This window comes from Diplotaxodon limnothrissa, linkage group LG4, assembly GCF_057381915.1.
Source record: "Diplotaxodon limnothrissa isolate DT_005_m linkage group LG4, D_limnothrissa_male_GT1.1, whole genome shotgun sequence".
Taxonomy (NCBI): domain Eukaryota; kingdom Metazoa; phylum Chordata; class Actinopteri; order Cichliformes; family Cichlidae; genus Diplotaxodon; species Diplotaxodon limnothrissa.
The window spans coordinates 26,675,417-26,700,775 of record NC_140599.1 but is presented as its reverse complement, the minus strand read 5'-3'; the positions used below and the strand labels follow the sequence as shown (position 1 = coordinate 26,700,775).

The 25,359-nt window shown below is 39.2% G+C and overlaps 1 protein-coding gene across 1 annotated transcript in view; it reads left to right on the top strand.

Moving 5' to 3' along the window:
- Nucleotides 1-7,516: 7,516 nt before the first annotated feature.
- The window catches only part of plekhh3 (pleckstrin homology, MyTH4 and FERM domain containing H3), a 40,553-nt gene continuing 22,710 nt past the window's right edge, over nt 7,517-25,359 (top strand). The window contains exons 1-2 of the mRNA XM_085351772.1: nt 7,517-8,110; nt 14,398-14,453. Of these exons, the coding sequence (XP_085207898.1) occupies nt 7,976-8,110; nt 14,398-14,453 (191 nt within the window). The 5' untranslated portion in view covers nt 7,517-7,975. The remainder of the gene's footprint in view (nt 8,111-14,397; nt 14,454-25,359) is intronic.

Genomic DNA, 25,359 nt, shown 5'->3' with positions numbered 1-25,359 from the left:
TCTGTGCAAGCACCTCAGTTCAAAGAAAAATGTGGTTTTTGAGAGGTTGTGTAGAAGCTATACGTGCGTTCTGGGAGAATATAGTTGACTTGCAACTTGATTTTGCTAAGAAAAAAATCTGTCAAAGGGTCAGCAAAGAAAACTTGTTATTTTTGGCTTTATCTCTTTTCTAAGGATTAGAAAAAGTAAAGTAAAACAGTGATTAGTGAGCTCTAATGGTGCTGGTGAGTAGATGTGGCTGCTTTTGGACAGAATCTGACTAGTGCGTTCCTCCATGTTTATAGTTTTAATGCTGTGTAAGGAATAATGTGGCCATGGAATCATGAGAGTGGTATAGATTCTGTTGAAATTTCAACAAGCAAAATGTGTTACACAACACTTTTATGTCCTGTGTTTGAAGTATTTGAAGTATTTATTCAGTATTTCAGTATTTATTTTTTCATGCAATCAATCACCAGCAACACTTCAGACACAAGCTGTGCAGTCCTGTCAAAGATTCAATGTCAGGGGTTTCCAGGTCAACCCAGCATGCACCGTGTACTATACTTAGCTAGGCTGATAGGACCCATGTAGAACCCTAAACACTGTAGTTCCACACTTGATCAACATTTACATTACCCCTTTAAAATCCAATTCTCCTATTGTTTTGTTTTTTATATATATTTTCTATTTATAGGTCTTGTAACCTTTCTGTATTACTACAGTATCTGTATTGCTTAGCAAATACCGTATAAAAGACATAGCACTTGAAGATTAGAGTACATGTGGTTTATATTCTGTTTTAATGTACTTTTATTCCTTCACTTTGAAAGAAGAAAAGGACTGATGCCAAGGGACAACATCTGTTGCGCTCCGTCAACCGTTTTTGCACAAATAGTGACCTATATTTGTGAATACACACACCTGCACATGTCTTCAGATTTGATTTAAATACAGACAAGACAGGTTGGTATAAACACAATGACAAGTCCACAAAGACAACAGTACAGGCTCCTGCATTGGGTTTAAATACCATGAGCAGCTGTGGCCTGAGTTACATGGAGTCGAGACACTTTTGTTTCTGATGTTTGCTGCCAACACGGCACACACGCAGAAGTTCACATATAGGCACATGTATAGCCTCAATGAGTGATACACACTCCTTGGCTGTATTTCCCTCACGAAGCAAACAAGCCGCAGTATTTAGTCTGCCTCCCAGTTTGTTTGCCCACTGTCTTTTTTTCCTGTGTTGCACTGCCTCGGGCTTTGTTTAATCTGAAACTGTCTGTAGTAAATGACAGTTGCAGCTGGAAGGATGATGAGTGAGGATGAAAAGGGTTTATGCCAAGTCACAACGTATAAAGGTGGTCAGGTTGGCTAACCAACAATGTTTCTGTGCTTGTTTTTAAAAAGTGGCAACTGAATGCTTCTCTCTTTGGCTAAAAAACACACCGGAAAATACTCCAGTAATTGCAATAGTGCAATTGCTAATTCTCAAGGCCTGTTTTTCTTCAACGTTCTGCCGAACCCTCTCTACAATACACTTTGCTATGCATGCACACACTCTTTAAATATCTGACTAGACATGCAAAGTGTGTCCTTCCCTTCCACAGCTCAGCTCTGTGCTCCAGTAAAGTACCTTTGGCAGTGAGGTTACAGAACAACTTGTCCCCTCAACGCTGGGCCCCACTCCACTCACAGCTTCTAGGTGGGGTGGGGGCTAGGGCATCTGATGGGCAGCCAAAGCAAGGGAGGGCTATTTCTTGCAATGTAGTGTATAAAGTAGCCTATTTAATACTAAAACCTTAATCACTGGGGGGGAAAGACTGAAATATCCTACCTCTTAGGATCATAGACTGCACTGCTTCCTGTTAAGAAACATCATTAGTTATGAATATAAATGGATGCTAATGATGAACTTGAGTGAACGAGCCTAGCCAGAGGCCAGGCCCATTGGGACTTTGTGGTATACAGTGTGTGTTTGTGGTAGGGGGAGGTGCAGAAATAAAATACAACCCTGGTCCTCCTCACAGGGTTCACCCTCTCTACCCATGAATGTTGCTCTTGGAGGTCATGGCACCTAGCAACAGCTTGGCTCAAGCCCTCAAGGAAACACGAGACAACACATGGAGGGACGCCCGTGTGTTGTCTCAAGCACACACCGTTTATTTAGTAAGGCACAGTTCCTTAAATGCAAACAGATTAATCAAACTTTGTTACGATACAGTAGTGGGTTCAGGTAAGTGCAATATGTGGTGATGTGTGGGCTAATGCTGCCAGACTAAGGAAAGAAAGAACCAGTAGGCTGTTAATTAGCATCCCAACTAATGCAAACAAGTTGTAAACTCGCGTATTTACCTTAAGGCCAGGTTAAATTTTTGTGTTTTACGCTATTCTTTGTCCCTCTGCTTTAAACTGAAATACAGAAATGTCTCAAATCCCTTACCTTGTTCTTTTTCAGGTGAGCCTATGAATCGCAGACCTCCACTCTTTGTAGCATCATCGTATATTTGATTTCCTCCTAATAAAATTCAATACCCATTTATTGAAACTTTTAGCTTCTGAGAGATCCTGTTTACAGAAGTGTGGAAAATCCCAAAATCACAGGAGTGTGCAATTATTTTCTTCTGCAAAAACATCCAGATTCATACTGACAAACAGGACCAAAGGAATTGAAGTTTACTCAGTTGCTCTGTGAAGGGCCACTGCTCAGACTGAGGGAAAGCAGTGGGCACTTTTTCCATATTCAGTAATTATACTGCTTGTACTTGTAAGAGCTGCTCTCGAGGCTGATCTCTAAACACAGGAAGCAAGAGCAAGCCCTTGCACAGATGCACAGGACTGGACTCTTTTACAAACAGCAGATTGTTTCCAGTGATTCTGCAAATCCCGATGACACGTCTATGGTGACTACCAACCAACCCATTCTTAAAATGCAGAGTAATTTTTGCATTATTTCCATCAAATAAGTGTTAGAATATGCATACATGTGCCTCTGTGCCAAGGCACGTCTTTTTCGCAAATGTATATGCTTAAGAACAGAAATTCAAGTTTGCACAGACACCACTAATGCAACGCAGGTTCAGATTTTGGCAATGTGTCATCTATTCTGCATTCAGCATACTTTCACACAGTCGGCATCCAAAAATAGCTGAAGGACTCTGGTTCTCTGCCCAGCCTTCCTAACTGTCAATATGTTATCTTCTCCCTCACTCTAACACTCACAGTGTTTAACCTACTGTATCATTGACTTCCAGACACCAAAAGTTTATAATAAATTATTTCAATTTGGATATTCCCGAGTACGGGATGATAAAAGTTTTAGAAAAACTATGGAAAAAAATAGAGGACTGAGGGAGAGCGTGATTGTCCTGTACGATTAAATTGTAAACAGCAAGTAAGAAGATATGTTCAGCACAACTATTTGAGGAGTCTTATTGTTTTTTTTGGTTTTTTTTACCTCTTCTTTGATGTAAAAATACCAGATACTATGAGGGCATATCTCTACTTGTTTGTATTGTCAGATGTTGTGTCTATTCTTCAGTTGCCCTGGCTGTTTATCTACTCCAGTTGACTATTGATTTTTATCAGTCTCCCATCTTTCTCTATGCCTCTTTGATTCCAGTACATCCCCTCCTCATTTGTTTTTTGATGACAGTTAGTGATAACCACATTTCTGCTATCATGTCTGCTCCTATTTACATTTTCACCAAAGCGGAGGAATGCGTGCTTTTCAAATATAATTACTAAGTACAGTAAAGTCTGAAGAATTTAAACAGTGAATCAGCAATGCTACAGTTAAAAGCATTCATTTATCTGCTGGAATGAATAATGGTATCAATATATCTAAATACCTAGATTGAAATCTTTCTAACATCTAGTTGACAGAAGCTGCTGTATAAAAAAGACCCTTAAAATCGCTTTAATAGACTGTGATGTTTCTTGCACATTTTCCGTACTTGGTACTTGCGACACATGCTTCGGGTATAGAATATCACCCTGTCTCTTAAAACATGAGAATCATTGTTGCGAAACTATATCTATCCATTGCACACGTTTTGCTGTCAGTTAATGCATTGACAGGTTGAACCGGTGCACAGTAATCTTGAGTGCTGAGGGTCACTGTAACGAAGCCAGGAAAGAAAGGGAAACGGGGAGGGGTTAACTGGGGCGAGAGGGTCAGAAGTTGAAGCCAGGAATGTTTTCTCTAGCCTTGCCTGTCACTGATACGATCGTGTACACCATGCAGTCCCCAGGAACAGATGTACCCACAGCCAGGGTTAGAAACACTTCCTTACCTGTGGCATTCATAACACTGTTAAACACTATCTCTGAAGTACTGTAGAACAGGAAAGGGTAAGAAGATACTTGACATGGCATGGGTGTGAGCCCAGGTGTGCACCTAAGAATCCCACTGTCTCTCTTGTTTAATGTTTGATGCATAATTTGGTTAACAAATCTTTTAACAAGGCCCCCTGTGACTGGATGTTCTGCAGTTAAAACCAGATCCTCAGGTATGCCAGGTATTCTAGTGACTTTATTATTCATTTTTGAGTTCTCGTCCATCTATATTTTCACTCATTTTTTGTACATAAACAACTTTTCTGTCACAAGTAATCTCATGCACTGCTGGATATTTCACAGTTTGAAGTTGAGGTCAACCGGCCCAGGGGTTTACAGAAGCCTATCCTATTACATGGGCTAACAGCCATCAAACAGCAGTCCTCTGTCCTCTAACCTGCAGCCTAAACTTTTGGTCACCCTAAGCACACAGGACTGGTGTCAAAGGGGTTGGTGCCACAGCAGGATGAGGGTTAAGTTCAATGCTGAATACAGCAGGGAGGAAATCCTGTCTGAGTCACGAGTCAGGGCCACAGAGGGTCCATTCCAATCCTAAATCCTTACATGGGGGCTGTCAGATAAACTTTGACCTTGGACCTGACTTTTGAACAGAAGGTGCAATTTACCAGATGCGGAGTAGCTTTCAAATACAGATATAGAGCTTCTTACTGTTTGCTCTGTGTGTCTAGAGACCCCTTTGAATGTTCAAATTAAACCTCAAAAGCAGAAAGCTCTTGAAACATATCAAAAGATTTTATCAATCATCACTCAGAGAAGAAAAAAACAACAAAAAAAACCATAACAACCACCCAAATGTGAATCATGCAGGGAGCTTTTTGGCAGGCCAGACTTCACATCTTTTTCTGTTGACAATCAATTTGTTTCACCAACATATGAGTCTGGCTGTGATGCGGGCAGCAGTGAAACAGGATCCTGCAGGCAGACACTCAAAGGGGAAAGAGTGAGAGACAGAGAGAAGGAAAGAAAAGAGGGAGAGGCAGAAAGAGAAGGGAACAGCACTCTGCTCTGCTCTGTCTCTTGATGTGTGTGATTTGTGTCTACTCTACGTCTCAGTTGGAAACCCCATATGCCAATTTCAACAAATGGTGTTGTGAGAAGTTGGAGGCAGGAAGTGTGTGTGTGTGTGTGTGTCTTGGGGATGGGGGTAGTGATTATGGGGGTGGGGTTGAAGGGTGGAGGACTGAAAAGAAAAGAATGAGGAGAAGTAAAAGAGAAATGTCCCTTCATGTTACCTGCAAGAAATCCAAATTCACACAGTGCTTTAAAAGCAACATCACATTTTACTCGTTGTTACAGAGACACAAGGAAATACTGCAGCTCCACTACATCTAGCAGCTGCATTCCATCACATTTTCAGATTTCAATGACTACCCTGTTACTCCAGGTTCACACTTTCCTCTCCTCTGCCATCTTGAGGCCAGCCAGCTTGGCTTCCGTTCAAACTGGGAGCCCTACCAAATCATCTGCCCTACTCCTGATCTGGTTCCTCAACCTGACACACTGTATCAGGTTATCTTGTTTCTATCCAAGTATGCGTGCGTGAGTGTGTGAGTGCATATATGCATACGTGCTAATAGAGAATCGTGTGTCGTCTCTTGGAAGGGGGAAAAGAGAGGAGGAGGAGGTGGATGGAGACAGTGAAAGATACTGAAAGACTGGGATAAAGTTTGTATGACACAGAATAGAAATTTTCAGATTGCTGCTTTTGTACCAAATAAAAAAAACTAATTGCAGATCATATTTGGGTTAAGTTTTTTACTGATATTTGAAAAAAATTATGCTGTAGTACTTTTAGTCTTTCTTTTCTACTTCAGCTCTTTCAGAAACCATACACGGAGGGAGGGTTTTTCTCTTTTTTTCACTTTACTAGCGTGGGCTGAGAGAGAGGGTTCTAAAAATAAAACATATGTTCCTCCAGGTCTGTGGGAGCAGAGGCCCCCAAGCGTATTGTTTTGGGATATGGGGGAGGACAGGGAGGATCTGGCCTTGAGAGCGATACTAAGAGAAAAGCTATGGCTTTCAGGCAAAGAAACATTCTCTTCTGTGTACTAATATATGCCATCTTTTTTTTGCCGTTTGTCAAAACAAAATATACTTAAAATGAAACCAGTTTGCTTCCTTTCCTCTTTCCTTTTTGACAGTGGGAGATTGGGTAAAGAGGTGGCTACGCTTACGGTCCATAATGCTAAGGTGAAAATGTGACCCCCATAAGCCTTCTTATTTATTTTTCAAAGCCCCAAGGGAGAATGCAGAGTGCAGAGGTTAAAAGTATCTGAAGTAGTGATGTTCCTTTGTGCTCACAGTGCAAAAATGACCCTTAGTTCGTATGTACTGCATTTGAGAACTGAATTAAAGAAGTATACCTATTGAGCCGATGTGGGTGAACCAGCTGCTGGGAGCTCTACTTGGTGAGGAATGAGTTAAAGCCAAAAGTGTGTGGGGGAAGTCTACACTGAGCAGCAAAGGGGAAATGAAGGCATATTAACGGAGAAATAGCCATGAGTGCTGAGGGGGCTGGATCTGTCACGTGTCTAGTTTTAGCACCAGTGCTCCTGCCTCCTACTGCTGCAGTTTTGTGGATTTTAGTAAAGTATAGTATAGAGAGCAAAGTAAAGAGAGTGTGAAAGATTCCTAATTATACAAACATGATACTGACATAATGTAGCGTAACACTAACAAGTCTGTGAAGAATTTTGTCATGATTTTAGCATATTACTATTTTGTAAAATGTCATCTTAAAATACACTTAACGGTCATTTAGAAGTGTATTATTAAGATACTTATGATTTTGTGTTCTTATTCAATATATTCACAGACTAAACTGGCTGCTGAGACATAATGAGTGTCTGTATAAATACTACAAATACTACATCAGAGAGATTTATGAGCGGTTAAAGACACTATCCCTACAAGTGAGCACTAGAGACAGTCAATATTAGAATATTATAATACATCATGTTGATTCTGGATGATTTGATTACTGTCATCTACCACAGGACATGTGACGCTGTGGATGATGTTTGCTTTGAGAGGCGTGCACCGTGGGCGTGGTATCCCGGGGAGTGTCTGTGTCCAGCCAATAGCGCAGTAGAGCTAAAGTCGATGGGCGTGGTCTATTTTCCCACACGGTCCTGTCCAAGCAGCAGCACGCTTTTGTTCAAACTCGGGACTCAGACATCACTGAGGTACATTTCCAGGTTACTCGCTAAATGTGAGCAAACAATGCTGATCTCAATAGCGGTCAGGGTTACTCACACTGGTGTTTTTCACTTAAAGTACCAGGTTGGGATACTAACTTTGAGTTTTGTTGCGCCTCGGTTTTGTGAAGTCTAAAGCAGGGTATTGCGAATGAAGCAGCTGGAGCTCTGAAAGCGGTGGAGGATTTTCCTTTAACCACATCTTCGTGTTGGAGAACGATTGCTGTCATGTACACTTACTAGACATTTAATGTTCCTTTACATAAAGGAAGAAAATAAGCTTATGCTTTCCATCACCCTCCTCGCTGGACATCTATGGAGAGGATTTTCTGTATGCGCTCACGCAGCTTTTGGAGTTACTTACGGTCGAGACGACACCGTGAATGTTAAATTTACCGACCTGGATAGAAGAAGACGACACACTTAACCTGATTTGAATGCCTTTGCAAGGAGTTTGCTGGTTTCTGTGCTGCAGGCAGGGCTTCAGTTTGCTCGGACGGGACTATGGGGAGAAAGAGGAGGAAGAATCTTTTGAATTGCGCAACAAGGAGGACTTGACTCCCAATGGACGGGTAAAAACTTACCACCTGCACTAGAACAGCTTCAGAGCACCAATAAATTAATAGCATGTTTTTAATGAATGCCCACACTACATTTAAAACATCAGTATTGGTTTTAAAAACTGCTCAGTTTTTAAAACCAATACTACACGGGAAATTCAACGAAAAGAATGTTAGTTCAGTGTTTGAAAATGATTTCACTTGGAAAACTACTGTCCTGTGCACAAGTCTTGAGTCACCCTTTACTTTAGCGTAGGTGCAACGGTTCATTTGTACAAACATACATGCAGTATACAAGGCAGAGACAGACTGTTTAAATATAACAAGCTTAAAAGTCAATATTTGGTATGATCAATTTCCTTCTTTAAAGCAGTCTGAACACTCTCAGCCAAGCTTTCTTGTAATTTCTTGAAGTAGTTCTCAGGAATAGTTCTCTTCTTCTTAGAGATCTTTGGCTTTGTTCTCTGTCAAGATGATCCCACACCACTAATGTTGAGGTCTGGGCTCTGGGGAGGCCAATCCAAGGCAGACTGTGTTCCGTATATGCTTTATCTGCATTGGTAGTGTGTTTGAGATAATTCTCATGCTGAGAAATGAGGTCAGTTGCCAAGTAAACACTTTCCTGATGGTATTACATGGTGGAACAAAAAATGTTTGTACTTCTCTGTAGTTGTGAGTCCATCACTTTTGATAAGAGCCACAAACCATGACAGAGCCTCCACCATGTTTTGCTTTAGGCATTCACTGTACCTCTCTCCTGGCCTTTTCCATATGTGTTGATGAACCCAACATTTCAAATTTAGATTAGTTTTTGTCATTTGGCCTTTTGTCCTGCTTTCCTTTTGCTAAAATGGCTTCATGGCAGCTGCCCTTCCTCTGAAATCATTTCCGACCAAGGGTCCTGATGCTTTTCTCTGGTCCTGTCAGATCTTTGTTGTTTTTTTAGGGTTTCTTTAGGCTTTTGGCCTCTACTTGTCAAGTTTTTCTTGCTTGCTGTACAGGACATACAGAATGCCATTCCCATTTCGGCTAACAGCTCTTTGGGAATCACCTTGTTGGTGCAAAAATACTTTTTTATGCCTGTCAAATGGGCATCTTTGGCTGAAAATGAGCACATACAAGGACTGGACTGAAAATGACTGAAAAAGCTGCCAATGTCCAAATAAAAGTTTGAAAGACATTGAGACCTGTTACTAAAGACCACTTAAAAATTACCAAGAGGGTCTGGCTTCTTGTGAGCAAAATATTAATAAATTAGACTTTTACACAGTACTGTACATATAGGTTGGAAATTCAGGGTATGATAAAGAATTTATCATGCTCCCGTTTATGGCATTATGTCCAGTGAAGTGGTGAGCTACAGTGTTCACGTGCAAGTTTAGATACATGTTCACTGTTAACCTTGTTGTCTGTTCAGTACAAGCCTCTAAAACTGATGCATGACACAGAATCTACTGATCCTTAGTTTAACGTTTAGGTTTGTGTGGTCTTTGAGGCCTGGGCAACATTGAGCAATCCCACATGCACACACTCTCTGATGTAACTTGTCGAACTCTGTGTTGAACTGATCCTGTGTATTTGGCCTCCCATTTGCTCAGTGGCAAATAAGACTGTGGCCTTGTATTCTCTGTAATGTTAGTCATCTGATCAGCCACAGAGAGTTCAGCATTGTCCACCCACTTGTAAGGGGGCATTGTTGCCTTGCATTAAGGTAGGCTCTTTCTGTACAACCCCACATGCAGCTCTTAATGTAAAGTGTCCCAGGAAAAAAAAATGCTCTCAAATATTTGTTAGGATTTTGTGCCTTTCCAAACACCAGCTCTTTTTTTTTTTTTTTTTTGATCATATTTTTAGACTTTGACTTCAGTGCACACTAAATAACATTATGTGCTGGTTGAAATTATAGGCACAGCTATTTTGTGCTTCTGAGATAAACTTTACACCAACACTAAGCCTTTGCAGATGAAAGTAATACCACCTGGAGCCATTACTTGCAAATCCTGCTTATCCGTTTATTGCCCCCTTTGTGTTTTTGCAGCCAGCCAGTTATACACTACAGCAATTTGCATGTAAACGATGGAAACAGATAAGTTTTACACAGTTATTGGCTCAACAGAAATCTAACAGTTCCAAAAACCACCAGATAAGAGCAACATCTGTTACTCAGCATTATCCGAAGAGGTGTTGGTGTGTAGCACACACTATCTTGGTCATAATCTACCATCTGTTCTACCATTGGTGGTCAGAGGAACCCAACGGTGCTTCATATTTGCAATCAATACAAGATCACAGTTACATGTCCCAGTGGAGATGGCTGATGGCCTTCTAAAGTGAGACACCGAGATCCTTTTTCCTCTAACTTTCCCGGATTCCCTCATTAAAATGCAACCTATGATGCATGTGCATAATTGTGCTCCTCTGGGGGCTTTGGTTTAATGTTTATTGAATTATAGCTTTTTCAGAGAAGCTTGATTGAGACTTGAATCCTGGCCTTTTAAAAACATATAAAGATAACCAGAGTGCCATTATTGACTGAACAAAAAGGAACCAAGTGAAGTCGTTGAATCTAGTTTTTACTATAAGAATCCAATATGACTTATATGAGCTGATACATAACTGATAGTAACAGGGAACAGCAAAATTATGATTACAACTAAGTTGTTGCATTTTTGTTTTTCGTTTTTGAGAGTTGAACCAAGCCTACTGAACTCCTATAGTAATCAGAGAAGATAAAGGGCTTATTTAATGGCATATAGACTAACAGTCTTGTTCAAATGATGAGCTGAATACAAGACTATCCCAATAATGAAATGATACAGCGACATTTTAAAAGGTCAGCTCAAATTTGTAATCTATGCAAGAATAATTGTTTAAAAACAGCTTTTGTTATTTCTGGCAGTTTAAAACTCACCACTCTTAAGCTCATAATGCTGCTTTGTTTTTAGAGCTACTGTATCCCCAACATTGATGTTACATCACCGATTAGAGTCTTGGCTCTATTGATTTCTGCTCGTAAATATTTATGAATATGAAAGGCGTGACCTGAGTCATAAAGTATTTGCCTGTCTGTATTAATCTGAGTGATGTATTTTCTTTTGAGGGACATTTTGTCTTAATCTATCATGTGGTTAGACATGTTCAGTTTATCACATTACTTGTAAATGGAAGGAATCAAATAGTTGACTGTTGTAATTCACAGTAACAATTGGCAGTAAAGCATTATTTTGGTCTTAGAGATCCTTTGCCTAATAATAAATCCCCCTCATGCGATGGAGTTATTTATTGACGCTTCCAGGCGCTTGACGCATTTCAGCAAATCATGTTACCTCTTATTTTGTGCCACTCTGATTGTGACAGTTGTAATTCTGTTATCAATATCTTAAGCTGAGCCAATAATTAGGAACACAGCTGAAACTACTCCAATCTCACATCAGCTGGTCAATCTTAACTGTGTTACAGTCCCCAGAGTAGATCCAGTTGATACTGTTTGGTTTTCCATAATTTTTACCAAGGGGGTGAGGTCAGTTGAAGGGTTGGTCTATAATGATTTCTAGGAAAGCCATCTGGGCTGTGTTCGATTATTAACCATCATTAACCATCCTCAAGACATTCAAAATCACGAGCTCCTGCATTGTTTTACAACATGCTGCCAGAAGACGCCATGATGTGTAGAAACTGAAGTACCAAAGCCCTAGATGACACACTCTTCCTTGCCAGGACTTTTCTTACTGACGTTGGGATCATGAGTCAGTGCCGATGCTTATGTAGGCTTGGCCCTTGAGAGCACAGGGCTATGCCAAAACCTTTTCTCTTCATGTTTACAGTCGCCATTCAAAGAAACTACTCTTTAACAGCTGCCCAAACAGTCACACCAGGCTGAATGCCTCCAGTGTAGGAATACTTGGGCACTAATTTTAGGGCAGGATATCCGTCATTCTCTTTTCTTTCCATGTTTCCACTAAAACCATTATTCAGTATTTATGTAATATGTATGCAGTTTTACCAATAAACTACCACCACAGAGGTTTAGGCCCAGGCAGTTGTAAGTGTGGACTGGAGTACCGCAGTGCATCCTGTTGCTCGGAACAAACAGACACAGTCCTGCTTTGCTGAGAGCAGGTCCTATTAGCCATCCCTGCTGCCCTCTGCTTTCAGAGGTGTCACGGTACGCTGGTTTATATTTGGTTTCCGCTGCGTCTCTGCCTCACCACCTCGAGGCCACACATCTGGTCTTCAGGCCGACACTGGCTGAGCCCAAGCATTTTCTCATGGTTACTCAGCCTCCCAGGGGAGCTGAAGGGAGAGAGAAAGAGAAGGAGAGAATAAACTGGGAAAAGCGAGAGCGGAAGTCAGCCACGGAATGAACACATCACGGCATCTTTCCCTATTTCTCTTCAAGCTCTGCTCTAGTCTGGAATGATTCATACCCTGCCGTCCACAAAGAGAGATCTTTTGCCAGGGCTCTACATCGCACGCTATCCTTGTTCCTCACCCCACAGCCCATTAACTCTATTGGAAAGCATTTTTCTCAGTAAATTGTAAAGACTTGTGGGCAATGACTCAGACTATTTTGACTGTGCCTACCTGTCTTATTAGTTTACTGATTGTTTGATTAGTTGATATTATTAAATTATTGCTTTTATGTCACTGATTTTTATTAAGGGTTTCCTGTCATTGATGTGATGTCTGTCTAGATTTTTTTTATTAGGCCTGTTGGCTTGGCTAAATGATTTACCATACACACACTGTCTGTTCATTTGTTCGCATCAGTATGGTTTGACATTTACAGTACTTCCCTCTGAGTTAAACATTAATGAGATCTCATTATCCAAACTGTAATCTTTTCCTTATTTGCATATGGGTCCGTCTGCCTTAAAAATATAACATAGATTCCAAGCTAGCCTATAAATTTGCAGTTCATGTTTTCTTTGTTATTTTTGAACCATCTAAAAAGAAGCCTAGACTGTTTTGTGGGGCAATGGTTAAACTTAGGATAGTTTGCCCTGTAGTAAAGTGTGGTGTGTGAACTGTGAGGAGCCCAGAACTGACCTGGATAGTGTTTCAGGTAGGCCAACACCCCTGAGTTGGGTCAGGGCAGCCACAGGAGCTGGCTCAAGGCTGTGGTTCACAGAGACAACAAGTCAGGCCACAGGGACACACAGTGCTGCTCTGCACACCAGGGAATCTGTCCAAATTGCACACAGGCAAGCTGTCTGATGGGGTTTTCCAAGGTCAGGTTGGGAATCTAGGGGCCGGAGCACTGTGAAAGGAAACATCCTCTTCCATCTTCTGCTTCACAGGGGAGTCCTCGAATGAAAAGTTCATTGTTTCACCCATGAAATCTGATTTTACATGTCTGCCAGTGGTAGGCTCATTTTAGTCAGTAGAGGAACTAATTCCAATTTCCACACAAAACTAATGTCCAAGAAGGTGTTTATGTGATTTTTAAATGAATAGCTGGCTTGCAGTTTAATATCCATCCTTCTATCTATTCTCTTCTGTTTTTCCTTATCGAGGCTATCAGCCTATCCCAGCTTCAGTTTAATATTTAAGTAAATAATTAATCTGTTCATCAGATGATTATTAGGGCACAATAAATTTTACTAGGTAAAGTGCAGTTAATCAGGAAAACCTTGGGTCTTTAAGGCTTCTCATCTCTATCATAATCACTGCTATTGTTTGATTTTGTTTTCTGTCAATAGCATAACCGTAAAGACTTTATCTTTACACTTATGTGTTTATCTTTAGTGTAAAGATTCTGAAAGGCACTTTCTCAATGCAAGCTGTTATAATTAAGGCTAAAGGGTCTCTTTGTCTTTCTTGCTGTTTTTTTTTTTCCTCAAACTCTCACAACTTATAGCAATCAACTCACAGATAGAAACGATAAATACAATTGTTCTGGCTGTCCATGAATTCTCAAAAACTGATGTTATTTTTAGGTTAATCTTCTTAGAGAAACGAATGGAGAGAAAAAATCACTTTGGGTTGCGAATGTTGGGGTGCACTCAGCTTAAGCATGAAAAATTCCTCTGTTCCCATCACTTATATTAAATTAGCCTGTTTTGCATGCCATATTTCTCCCATCAAGTTTACTCCTTGCAAGTAAAAGCCAAGCATTACAGGAATAGTGCAGCTATGTGCTGAGGCTTGCCAGGAACAACTGCATGCCCTATTGTAACATGGCTCCTGAAGGCAAAGCATTGAAGGATCACTTCAAACTGTGGCCTATTTCTGAAGCTAAAGCAATGTCTGTGGTGCATGATTGTCGATTTACCCTTTTCTCTCTTTTCTGTTGACAGACTCCAGCTGAGGTGATTGTTTCTCAGCCATCTTGCACAGCCAATGGAACAAATGGGTAAGGAGCTACAGAAGCCAATTTCACACTTGAACGTTGGTCAATTTTGGGACATTTGGATCTGGACATTGTCCAGCATTGTCTGATTTTTGTCCTTTTTCACATGTAGCCAATAGCAAGAGATTGTACATGTCAGCTGCATTATCTGTAGTGGAAATGGTCCATTTCCAATAGAGCGTATATAGCTTCTGGGAAGAGCATGCCGGAGACGGGGCATGTGACACCCAATCTCTCACTATGAATTCTCCAGGAAATTATATGCTCTATTATCACATGGGTTTGACTGGGCATTACATAGAACTGGCAGGGTAAAGTCCATTTTATGTCCAATTCGATTTGTTCCCCCATTCAGCTCGACTTGGTTGCAGGCTACAGTGCAAACGACAAGGGAAGTAGTAGTTCCGTCTTTTACTTGTATACTTCCTCTGAGCGCCGGGGATTTCTGTATATATCCGCAGGCGCATGTGTTAATACTTGATTTCTTTCAGTTCCTCTTCAGTATCTCATGGTGTTCTCATGTGTGCATGCAAGTGGTACAGAGTCATATACATACTGACAGATGATCTGTTATGTGGTGATATTTGATTTCTTTTAGGTGAAATTAGTTTTCAGTCTTTCAAACTGGTTGAGCTTTACCATTAAGAAGTTAACCTGGCTGTTATTTGGGGCTGTTATGGCTGTTATGTGTTATTTGCCAATAATTTTCCATGTGAAAGATGTCTGATGGAGGTTTTTGACATGTTTAAATTTCCAAACAATTGATTTTCATAGATAAATCGGGTGCATTCAAATAATGGGAACATTAAGGAAAACCATACATTTATTACACCCCCAACCTCCTGAGGCATTAATAGATGGAATTTGTCTTATTTAAATTTCGGATATCTAGGTCATTTGCTATTGTAGTGTGCCCTGTCATTCGGCTAAGATATAAAGGCCCTCAGAGGGGAAAAAAAGAGATTATGGCTGCCTATGAACCCAGCATTATTCGTTGTATCATAAGAGAAAAATGGGCTGAATTTTAAACAACTTGCAATTAGTCAAGAACAGACTTCACCAGATAATTAGCTGAAGAATAGACTATTTGTTGCAAGCACATATACTATTGATGTCAAAGTAAATGTTTTTATAATTAGACAAATATAGAACATATTGGACCTCTGTTCAAGACGTGTCTTTTCTGAATAGGCAAAACCTACAGTTTGTTAATGATTATATTCTGAAGACCAGGCCTTTTGCACAGACAAATCAAAGACTGGGTTGCTTGGCCACAGTGATGCTGGTTGATGCGCTATGTTTGGACCTGGGGAGCCTGCATTCAGTAATTATGAACTATGACTCCTGCATCATATCAAAGGGTACTTGAAGATAATGTGTAGCCAGCAGTCTTAAACAGATAAAACTTTAACTGGACCTTTCAACAGGTTTTCATCCTCCCTGCAAATCCACTGAAGAATGGCTCAATAAGCCCATTCAAATTCCTGATTGGAATCCCCTTCAGATCTTGTGTGGGGTTTTGAGTAGAAAAAAAACAGTGCTAAGGATCGTACCACTGAATGAAGCGCAATCAAGATTTTTAGCAAGCCTACACCAGAGTGAGTCATTATGAAAAATGCATACAAGAAGCTAATTATTTCTGCTAAAGGGAGCAATACTAGTTTCTGTGGCTTCCTGTATTTACTTTTTCCACAAAAGACAAGTAATTATTTTTCAATTGGATTGGATTGAACTTATTTAAAGATATTGCTTCAAAAGGGATGAGATGTTTGCTTATCTGCATATGTGAATGGCAGAGGATTTCCTTGGGATGTACTTACTTTTATTACATGGTTAATGTAATCTTCATCTTAGATGACTTTAACCAATCACCCTTTCAATATCAGGGCATCTTACTGTAAATGACATTCAAATGGCCATGTGGATTACATGTTAATGCAAATGAGAGTCAAAAGTGATTCATGGAGGGCTTGATCCAGACTATTAGTGCATGGCTGTGAACTCAGACAGTGATGTAGCCAGGCTGTGCTTCTCTCTATCTCTGGCATCGTGCCCTTATCACCACCCCGTTCTCCCTTCCACAATCGTAACTGTACATCTGCCGACTCACAGGCAATGAATCACAAAGCTTGACTTGTAGGCCTATCGCCCATCACAAATGAACAGACGAGGATCTGCAGAAACTCTCAACAAGAATAGAGCTGTCCCAGGAAGTGGTTATGTGAGATGAAATATTTTGCTGTAGTCATACGTGACATGGTGTCTTTTGAGGCTTGAGGGGGGAAAATAGGACGGAAAGAAGTAAGGACTGGGTGACTCAGTCCTGCCTCAACAGCACTCCTAAAAGAGGTGTGGCTCGGGTTCATGTGCGTGTGTGTGTGCATGTATGTCATTTCTGCACTGTTGTGGTCCGCATGGCATGATTAACTACTAGTTTGAAGAGTCTGTGTGTTTGCCTGGCTGTAATCATCACAGTAAGTGCAAAGATTAGAGAGCATAGCGCTTGCTCATTACCTGGCCAATGAATGGACACACCCAGAAGTTCAGCTGTACGGAAGGAATGCCAAGTTAGGCTCTGATAAGCCAGAACTTTGCTATTTTAACAAATTGAGTCATATCAATTCATCTTAATTGTTGCATAAGAGGAGACGCAAGCTCTGATTTACATCGGACTTTGACCAAACTATTGGATTGCATTGTGCACAAGGAAATGTTAATCTAAACAATTAGATGGAATAAAGGTGTGACTGTGATTAATTAGGGGTTTTTTTTTTGTTAACATGGCTATACTCTGCTAATTAGCCGTGCTACAAGCCTGATGCATTAGCTGATTTCAGGGGGTCTCACAGAATCCATGCCTGCAACTTCCTAACATATTTCCTCAAAATTAATTGGACAAACTAACACAATTTGAAATGAAGTAACTGAAGACTATAAGCCTGTTTATAACTGTTTATGTGTTGTCCTTCCTTCTTTTAAGATGATCTGCTAGGCCTTCACTGCAGCCACCTTTGGTTGCTGCTTGTTTATAGGGCTCTGCGTTCAATCAGATGATGAGATCAGATGATGTTGACTGCATCATGAAAGAATATCCTTCTTTTTGCCTTTAGAAACTCTTTGGTTGCTTTTGCCGTATGCTTCGGGTCTTTATCCACCTACACTGTGAAGTGCTGTCTGATGAGTCTTGCAGCATATGTGTGAATTTGAGCAGAGTATACCCATGTGGACTTCAGAAATCATCCTGCTACTTGTATCAGCACCAATCGAATATTTAAAGATGGCCTCCTTCAATTGTATTTATATATCTTAATCAATCTCAATCATCAAGAAATCCCAGAAAGATGATTGCGTTCATCTGGACGTAGCGTTTCCAGTGAGAGAAACGTTTTTGCATGCATCCAAGCAACTTCTTTAGTCTCAGTTTCCCCAACTTTATAAAAAGTCCATTTGCACAATGACCAAAACCAGCATGATTGCCTAACAATGGACCATGTGCTCAGTTTCAGCATCATTAATATGCAAATTGTCCTGACCGCTGAAGAAAATGTGTCCAAGCTGAGGATTGGGGTCCCCAACGCAAACAGGAGGATTACTGTGAATTATACATCAGTGAAACCAAACAACCTTAGCTACCTTGTCAGGCCAAGACTCCACAGTCTATTTACACTTACAGACCAGTGGCCACTCTTGAAATGATGAGGATGTACACATCCTGGACAGGGAGGAATGATGGTTTGAGCAGGGAGTCAAGGAGGGCATTTATGTGAAAAGGGAACGGCCATCTCTGGACAGAGGAGGGGGCCTAAGGGTAAATCCTTTACCATATTACAATACTATGATTGCAGCCATTTCTCATTTGTTTGTAGTCATGACAATTTGCATATTAACAATTGTGAAACTGACCTCACAACACATTGGTAAGGCCCCAGTTGTTACTTTGCGTGCTGCCAGTAACTTCTTCAAAAGCAACTTCTGTTTTTGCTCATTGTTAAACCTGCAGTTAGTTGAGACTGCAGAGGTCGCCTGGATGGGTAGCAAAGTTCCTCTTGAGGTCTCGTGAATGGCTCCCAAGTAAAAGTCGAGTACTTGGAATCAACTCTAGATCTTTCATCTGCTTCATTTGTCATTGAATTACAAGGAAACGGATCGAACCTGGTCATGAAACTACTTATCACTCAACTGTCCAGTTGCTTTTGAAACTTTAAAAATGTCTTCAGGCAGATGACACGAGGCGTTGGTGTTTCGGTCAGTAGGAAGTGCCACCCAGCTGCCACCTCCCTCCTTGCTGTTCTCATGCTGAAATCCATTTTACATTGTCACTATTTATTTATTTATTTTATTAATCTTCCCTTTCCTCACTCTCAAGTTCCTTCTCATAGCTGAGGCAGGGGAGAGTACAAACTGTTCTAAAAAGAAAGTAGACACTTGAAGACTTTTCTCTGTTCTATCTGTTCTGGAATTAGCTTCTCCTCTTCTTCGTTGACAGCTCTCTGAAGTAGTCAGAAGCTTGAAGTTTTTGCCACTAGATAACTAAAAGAGAACAGTATTAAGGAATGTATTTCATGTGTGTAAATTTATGTACATGCAGGACAGAGGGTGTGTATGCATAACACAAGTGAGTGTTTGCGTGAAGAGCTTAGGAGTGGGCCCCCAGTAATTGCCTGTCTGGATGTCTGTCGTCCTGTCTGTCAACCATCCAACCATCACAATCTGGACTTGTTTACAACATCAACAAATATGGAAAGTTTTAATCCGCGTTACTAAGTTTCACAAGTAGAATGGCTTTATTCAAACTAAAGAGTCACTTACTCTCTATCATAAAATGCCTTGCTGACAACACTTCTTCAGTCACAAACTCAGACTTCCTGTCCCTCCTACTCAGGTCTCATAACATGACTTTGTTTTCCCTCTCCCCTCTGCCTAGTCCAGAGCTTCTTGGCAGTGGTCTTGAGAAAACAGTGTATTTTTAGCTGGGAGGTCATATAGGCCCAGTCTTAATCACCACATTCCCATTTTCCCACCAGCCCAGTTTCAGCCAGAGGCCCATGCAGTCAGCCTATGCACTCTATGGAGAAGGGAAGAGAAATAGATGGATTTCTACAGGAAGAATGATTATTAAGCCTCTGATATGAGCATGATTTTAATAAACTTTGGTTTATTTTACTTGGTGCTTTTTCTAAATGCCTTTCTGGGCACATCCTGAGCTATTTATCCATCAGACAACTCTCCCAAGTATTCCTGTGACTAATCAATGCAATGGTCATTTTTGCAACCGTGCATGTTCTTTTGGGTTACAAGGAATGTTTCATTTCACTGCGGTCATGCAAGCCCGAGAGCAAGGACAGTGGCTCTTTAGCTTTAATTAATGTCTCAGCAGTGTGATTAGATCCTGGACTGAAATCAATTACTCATTGCCACAGAAACTAAAACCAGGCAGACAGACACAAACTAATTAATTCACTGTGCTGCTCACACTGCTGGATGTGTGTCATGGTCATTGTACAGATTTCCTAAACGTTGGCTGCTTTAAAAAAAAACAGTGAAAAAATCATGCACAATATTGGGAATCCTTTTCAAAAATTTCTCTTTAGAGAAAAGTTAGAGAAGTGACATTTGGTTAATTTGTTTAATCTTTAGACTTTTATAATATTACGCTGTTTAATTTTTTTAAATGATGGTTACCTTTTTATCTCCATCTCTGCTCTCTATCTCAGTTAGAGATCAGAAAGGTAATCTTGGTTTAAATAATTCAACAAATGTCCATCTCCATATCTGTACACACTGAATATTCACATAGTCAGCAGCATGTTTTTAAGAGTATTTTGTTTTTTAAGGCATTCTTACTTCCTTTAAAATGCATCTACTTCTATAAGATGGATCATCTTGCATGCATGCTGCTTTCAGGTCTATCTGGAGATTTTGTGGCATTTAGGGCCAATGGCAAAAGCTTGAACTTGTGTCTCTTCAGGTAGTTTATTGTTTAGTTTGAAATATGTTTAGGATCATTTTTATCACCAGCTTTTAAAAAAAAAAAATTGCTGGACATCCTTTCTTCCGGGATTTGCTGGCATTTAAATGAATCTAATATTCGCTCCAGCAGTAAAATATTCCCTAAGCTCAGTGTTGTGCAAGGTCACCCTTTGCAAGAGCTAGCTCAAAGTTCAGTTCACACAGATTAAATTGAAGTAGTTCACATTTCTCATACCAGCAAGCTGTATTGTTGTTCACAGAGCATCATGTGCAGTTCACGCACTCAACTGCACTCCTTGGCTTTAAGGAACACTCACATCATGTACATCATTTTCTTCAGTTGAAAGAACCATTTATTTGGGCCAGGGATCACTGAAAATATTTGTGTTCAAAGACGTACTCTTTTTAGTAGGTATGCAAACTTTATGGTCACAGTACCGATACATTATATGAATAAAACCTACACAAGGTCAAGGCTTGCATGCAGTAGGCATGCCTAAAGAAGCAGCTCGGCCACGGAACTTTGTAATAGGAAGCTCCCGACACACAGTTTTTGTGCTGTTGTTAAGAGCTGCGCAGTTATTGAGTCACCAGAGCATTGGCAACTTTGACACACTATGCACCTCAGTACTCCGCAACCTCACTCTGTAACTTTACATGATCTGCCACTTAGTGCCCGAGTCGCTGCGGTTCCTAAAACACTTCGGCTTTGCAAATACTACTTAAAGATGATTGTGTAATATGTTGGAGGAAATACATTTCATGAACTAACATTCTATTAAAGTACTGTGCTTGGATTCTTTGAGCTTTGTAGAATGGTCCATTCTTTCACAAATGTTTATAAAGGCAGACTCAATTTTTTTTTTTTTTTTTTTTTTTTTTTTTTTTTTTTATAACTGGAAATAGGACTGAAAAAAATGAATCAAAGATTAAGAGGTGGGGCCCACTTTTGTCCATAGTATACCTTTGCTTTGGATATCTGCTGATACAAGTACAACTCTGATAGCACTGCTTCATTTATAGACTGTTAGAGACCAGCAATCTCCCTCTATGTGTCTTTAATTTCCCAACTTTGTAAAAGAAAATAGAAGAAATAAAAATATTTAAATATATTTCATTTCATTTCATTTCATTTATTTATTCATTTTCAGGCACAACAAATACCTATATTGAACATAAAATACACAAAACAAAAAACAAAACTTGCCTGAAAAAGGAGTGGGACGAAGAAAACTTATTAAATCCCACCCCTATACTCACTCATCAACAAAAAAAACCAATAAACTTCCCGCAGCTACGCCCATCATTGCATACAGACCCATCAACAGCCCCGGGCAGATACAAGCATCTAAGCGGCAGCTCGCAACCAACAATTAGAGCCTTCATAACTGAATACAGAATATATAAATTATAAATTGCATTACCACAGGTAACAGGCAGTAATAACTACAAGTAACAGACACACATACATATACATACATATATATCTACACACACAAGTACATATATGTACATACATACGCACACTTTATTTTTTATTTTTTATTTTGGAATCCATACCAGCAATGGTAAGAGGACAGACATTACAGAGCACACTAAAACCCATCATTGAGTATACTGTGACCAGACCAACTGTTTGTAGAGAAATTTAAATCTATGAATATTTTTGCATTGTTTCAATTGTAAACTCAGACTGTTCCAGATTTTCACACCACATACAGACACACAAAAGCCTTTACGGGTTGTTCGAGTTCTGGGTAATTTGAATTCTCCAAAGCCTCTCACATTATAAACCTTTTCTCGAATTTCAAATCTAGTTTGTAAATTTGCCGGTAAAAGTTTAGTAAAAGCTTTATACAAAATTATGGATGTATTGTAATTAACCAGATCCTGGAATTTAAGTAACTTTGCCTGAAGAAAGAATTTGTGAGTATGATCTAGATAACCAGCCTTGTGAATAATACGCAGTGCTCGTTTCTGTACTGTGACTAATGGATTAGTTGTATTTTTATATGTATTTCCCCACACTTCCACACAATATGTAAGATATGGAAGAACCAGGGTACAGTACAGAGTACGAAGTGCATCTTTATCAAGGAATTGTTTCACTTTGTTCAAAACTGCGAGGCTTCTGGAAATTTTGGTTTTTATGTGTCTGACGTGGGGTTTCCATGAAATTTTGTTATCAATTATAACTCCCAAAAATTTGTTTTCACTCACATTATCAATTGGTACACCTTCAATGATAATTGGTAATTCTATATTATATTTTAAATTACCAAAAAACATTGCTTTAGTTTTATTTATATTTAATGATAATTTATTTATGTCCATCCATTTTTTTATTAATTTTAGCTCCCTGTTTACGGTCATTACAAGATCAGTATAATCATCGCTACTGAAAAATATGTTGGTGTCATCTGCGAACAGTATGAGTTTAAGTACTTGAGAAACATCAAAAATATCATTTATGTATACATTGAAAAGTTTTGGTCCCAACACTGACCCTTGGGGAACACCACATGTAATACCAAGTTTCTCTGAATGGTAATGCCCTATGCTAACATATTGTTCCCGACCTGTTAGGTAACTTTTTAACCAGTTACCAGCTTTCCCTCGAATACCATATCTTTCCAATTTATCCAGTAAAATTGAGTGATTGATTGTGTCGAAGGCCTTTTTGAGGTCAACAAAAATACCAACTGCATATTTATTTTTATCCAGTGTATCAGTAATTTCTTCTACTGCCTCAATTATCGCCATTGAAGTGGTTCTTTGCGTTCTGAAACCATACTGACCAACATTTATTATTTGATGTTTTTCAAGGAATTTTTCTAATCTTGAATTAAAAAGTTTTTCTAGAATTTTTGAGAATTGAGGCAGTAGAGAAATAGGCCTATAATTGGTAAAACTGTGTTTGTCATTACTTTTATATAGTGGTATTACTTTCGCAATTTTCATTTTTTTTGGAAAACAACTGGACTGAAATGATAAATTACAGATATATGTTAAGGGACTAGCAATATTCAGAATAACCTGTTTAACTACAGACATATTTATGTCATGATAATCCATTGAAGACTTACTTTTACATTTTAATGTGATATTTATTACTTCTTGCTCATTTGTAGCTGAGAGGAACAGTGAAAAGGGATTTGATTTTATATTACTGATATTTTCATTTTTATGACACGGGATGTCCGCTGCTAGTTCAGGGCCAACATTTATGAAGAATTTATTGAACCCATCGACAATATTACTCATGTTGTGATTTTCACCATTTGCATCAGTAAAATATTCAGGATATGATGTTCCAGAAGATCCTTGTTTAATTAAGTTGTTTAACACATCCCAAGTTCCTTTTATATTGTTTTTATTTTCATATAATCTTCTTCTATAATAAAGTTGTTTGCTCGTTCTTATAATATCAGTCAATTTATTTCTATATGCTTTATATCTTTGTTCCACTTCTTTTGTTTTTACTTTGATAAACTGTTTATACAGATTGTTTTTCTTTTTGCAAGCATTAATAATTCCTTTTGTGAGCCAAGGACTTTTTATCTTTTTTTTCTTTGTCATGTGTTCGTTTACAGGACAATGTTTATTGTACCACATAGTAAAAATATCTAGAAAATTATCATAAGCCTTGTCCACATCTGACTCTTCATACACCGAACTCCAATCTTGTTGTGCTAAATCGAAATTGAAGGCATGAATTGCTTCTTCATTTATTGTTCGCTTTGCTATCATGATCTTGGTATCTATTTTTTTTAAATCACAGTCACACAAAGTAAAAACTGGTAAGTGGTCAGTTATATCACAGACAAGCAGACCACTATTAATTTGGAAATCCATGACATTAGTAAAAATGTTGTCAATAATAGTGGCGCTATGTGAAGTTATTCTGCTTGGCTTTGTTATTGTTGGATATAGTGATAAGCTGTACATTGTGTCAGTAAAGTCATCAATGGCTTTTAACCTTGTTGGATTTAGCAAATCAATGTTAAAATCACCACAGATAATTAGTAATTTTTGGTTCACCGAAGCAAACGTTTTTTCTATCCATTCATTAAAAGTGTCAATACTTGAACTGGGTGTCCGATATATACAACTTATTATAACATTTCTCTTTTTTTCATTCATAATCTCAATAGTCAAACATTCCAAAATTCCATCAATAGCCATAGACATAGTTGTTACAACATTATATTTTATAGAGTTATGAACATATATAGCAACCCCGCCGCCCGCCTTATTTAATCTATTCATGTATTTTAAATCATATCCATTCAAACAAAAATCTATTCCTTTATCGACATTGAACCAAGTTTCAGTGATGGCTATAACACTAAAGGGGCGAGAAAATTGTTGCAAATAGTCCTTAATGAAATCAAAATTAGAGTACATACTTCTGCTGTTAAAGTGAATTAATGAGAGCTTCCCGTCTAGGTTAATTTCTTTTTCATATTGTTCCTGAGTGAAATAATTACAATTTTTAACAAAAGAAGAGAGAAAGTTACTTTCAGAATCTATTTCTGGATCTATTATATTATGCTCCTTATATTCACAATCTAGATCAATTACTTTCTGTTGAAGAACTAATTTCAACGTGTCCATGTCATTTCCTGGTGTAATTGATACATTGGTGTCAGTTATACTTGTCCAGATCCTCCATGTTCCTCACTATCAGTACTTTTGCCTCTTCTGGTGTCCCGTTTAGCTTAATGAAAATCTTACAGTTTGTTACCCATGTATGTTGTATTTTACCGTTCTTCTTCAGTTGCCTTGCCTTCCTCGCGATGTCTGCGTTTTTTCGTGTCAGATGCTCATTAATGAAAACGTCCGTGCCTTTCAGTTTGCGTCCTTGTTTCAGCAGTGCGACCTTGTTCTTCCGATTGACAAATCTCATAATGATGGCCGGCAGTCTGTCACTCCTCCT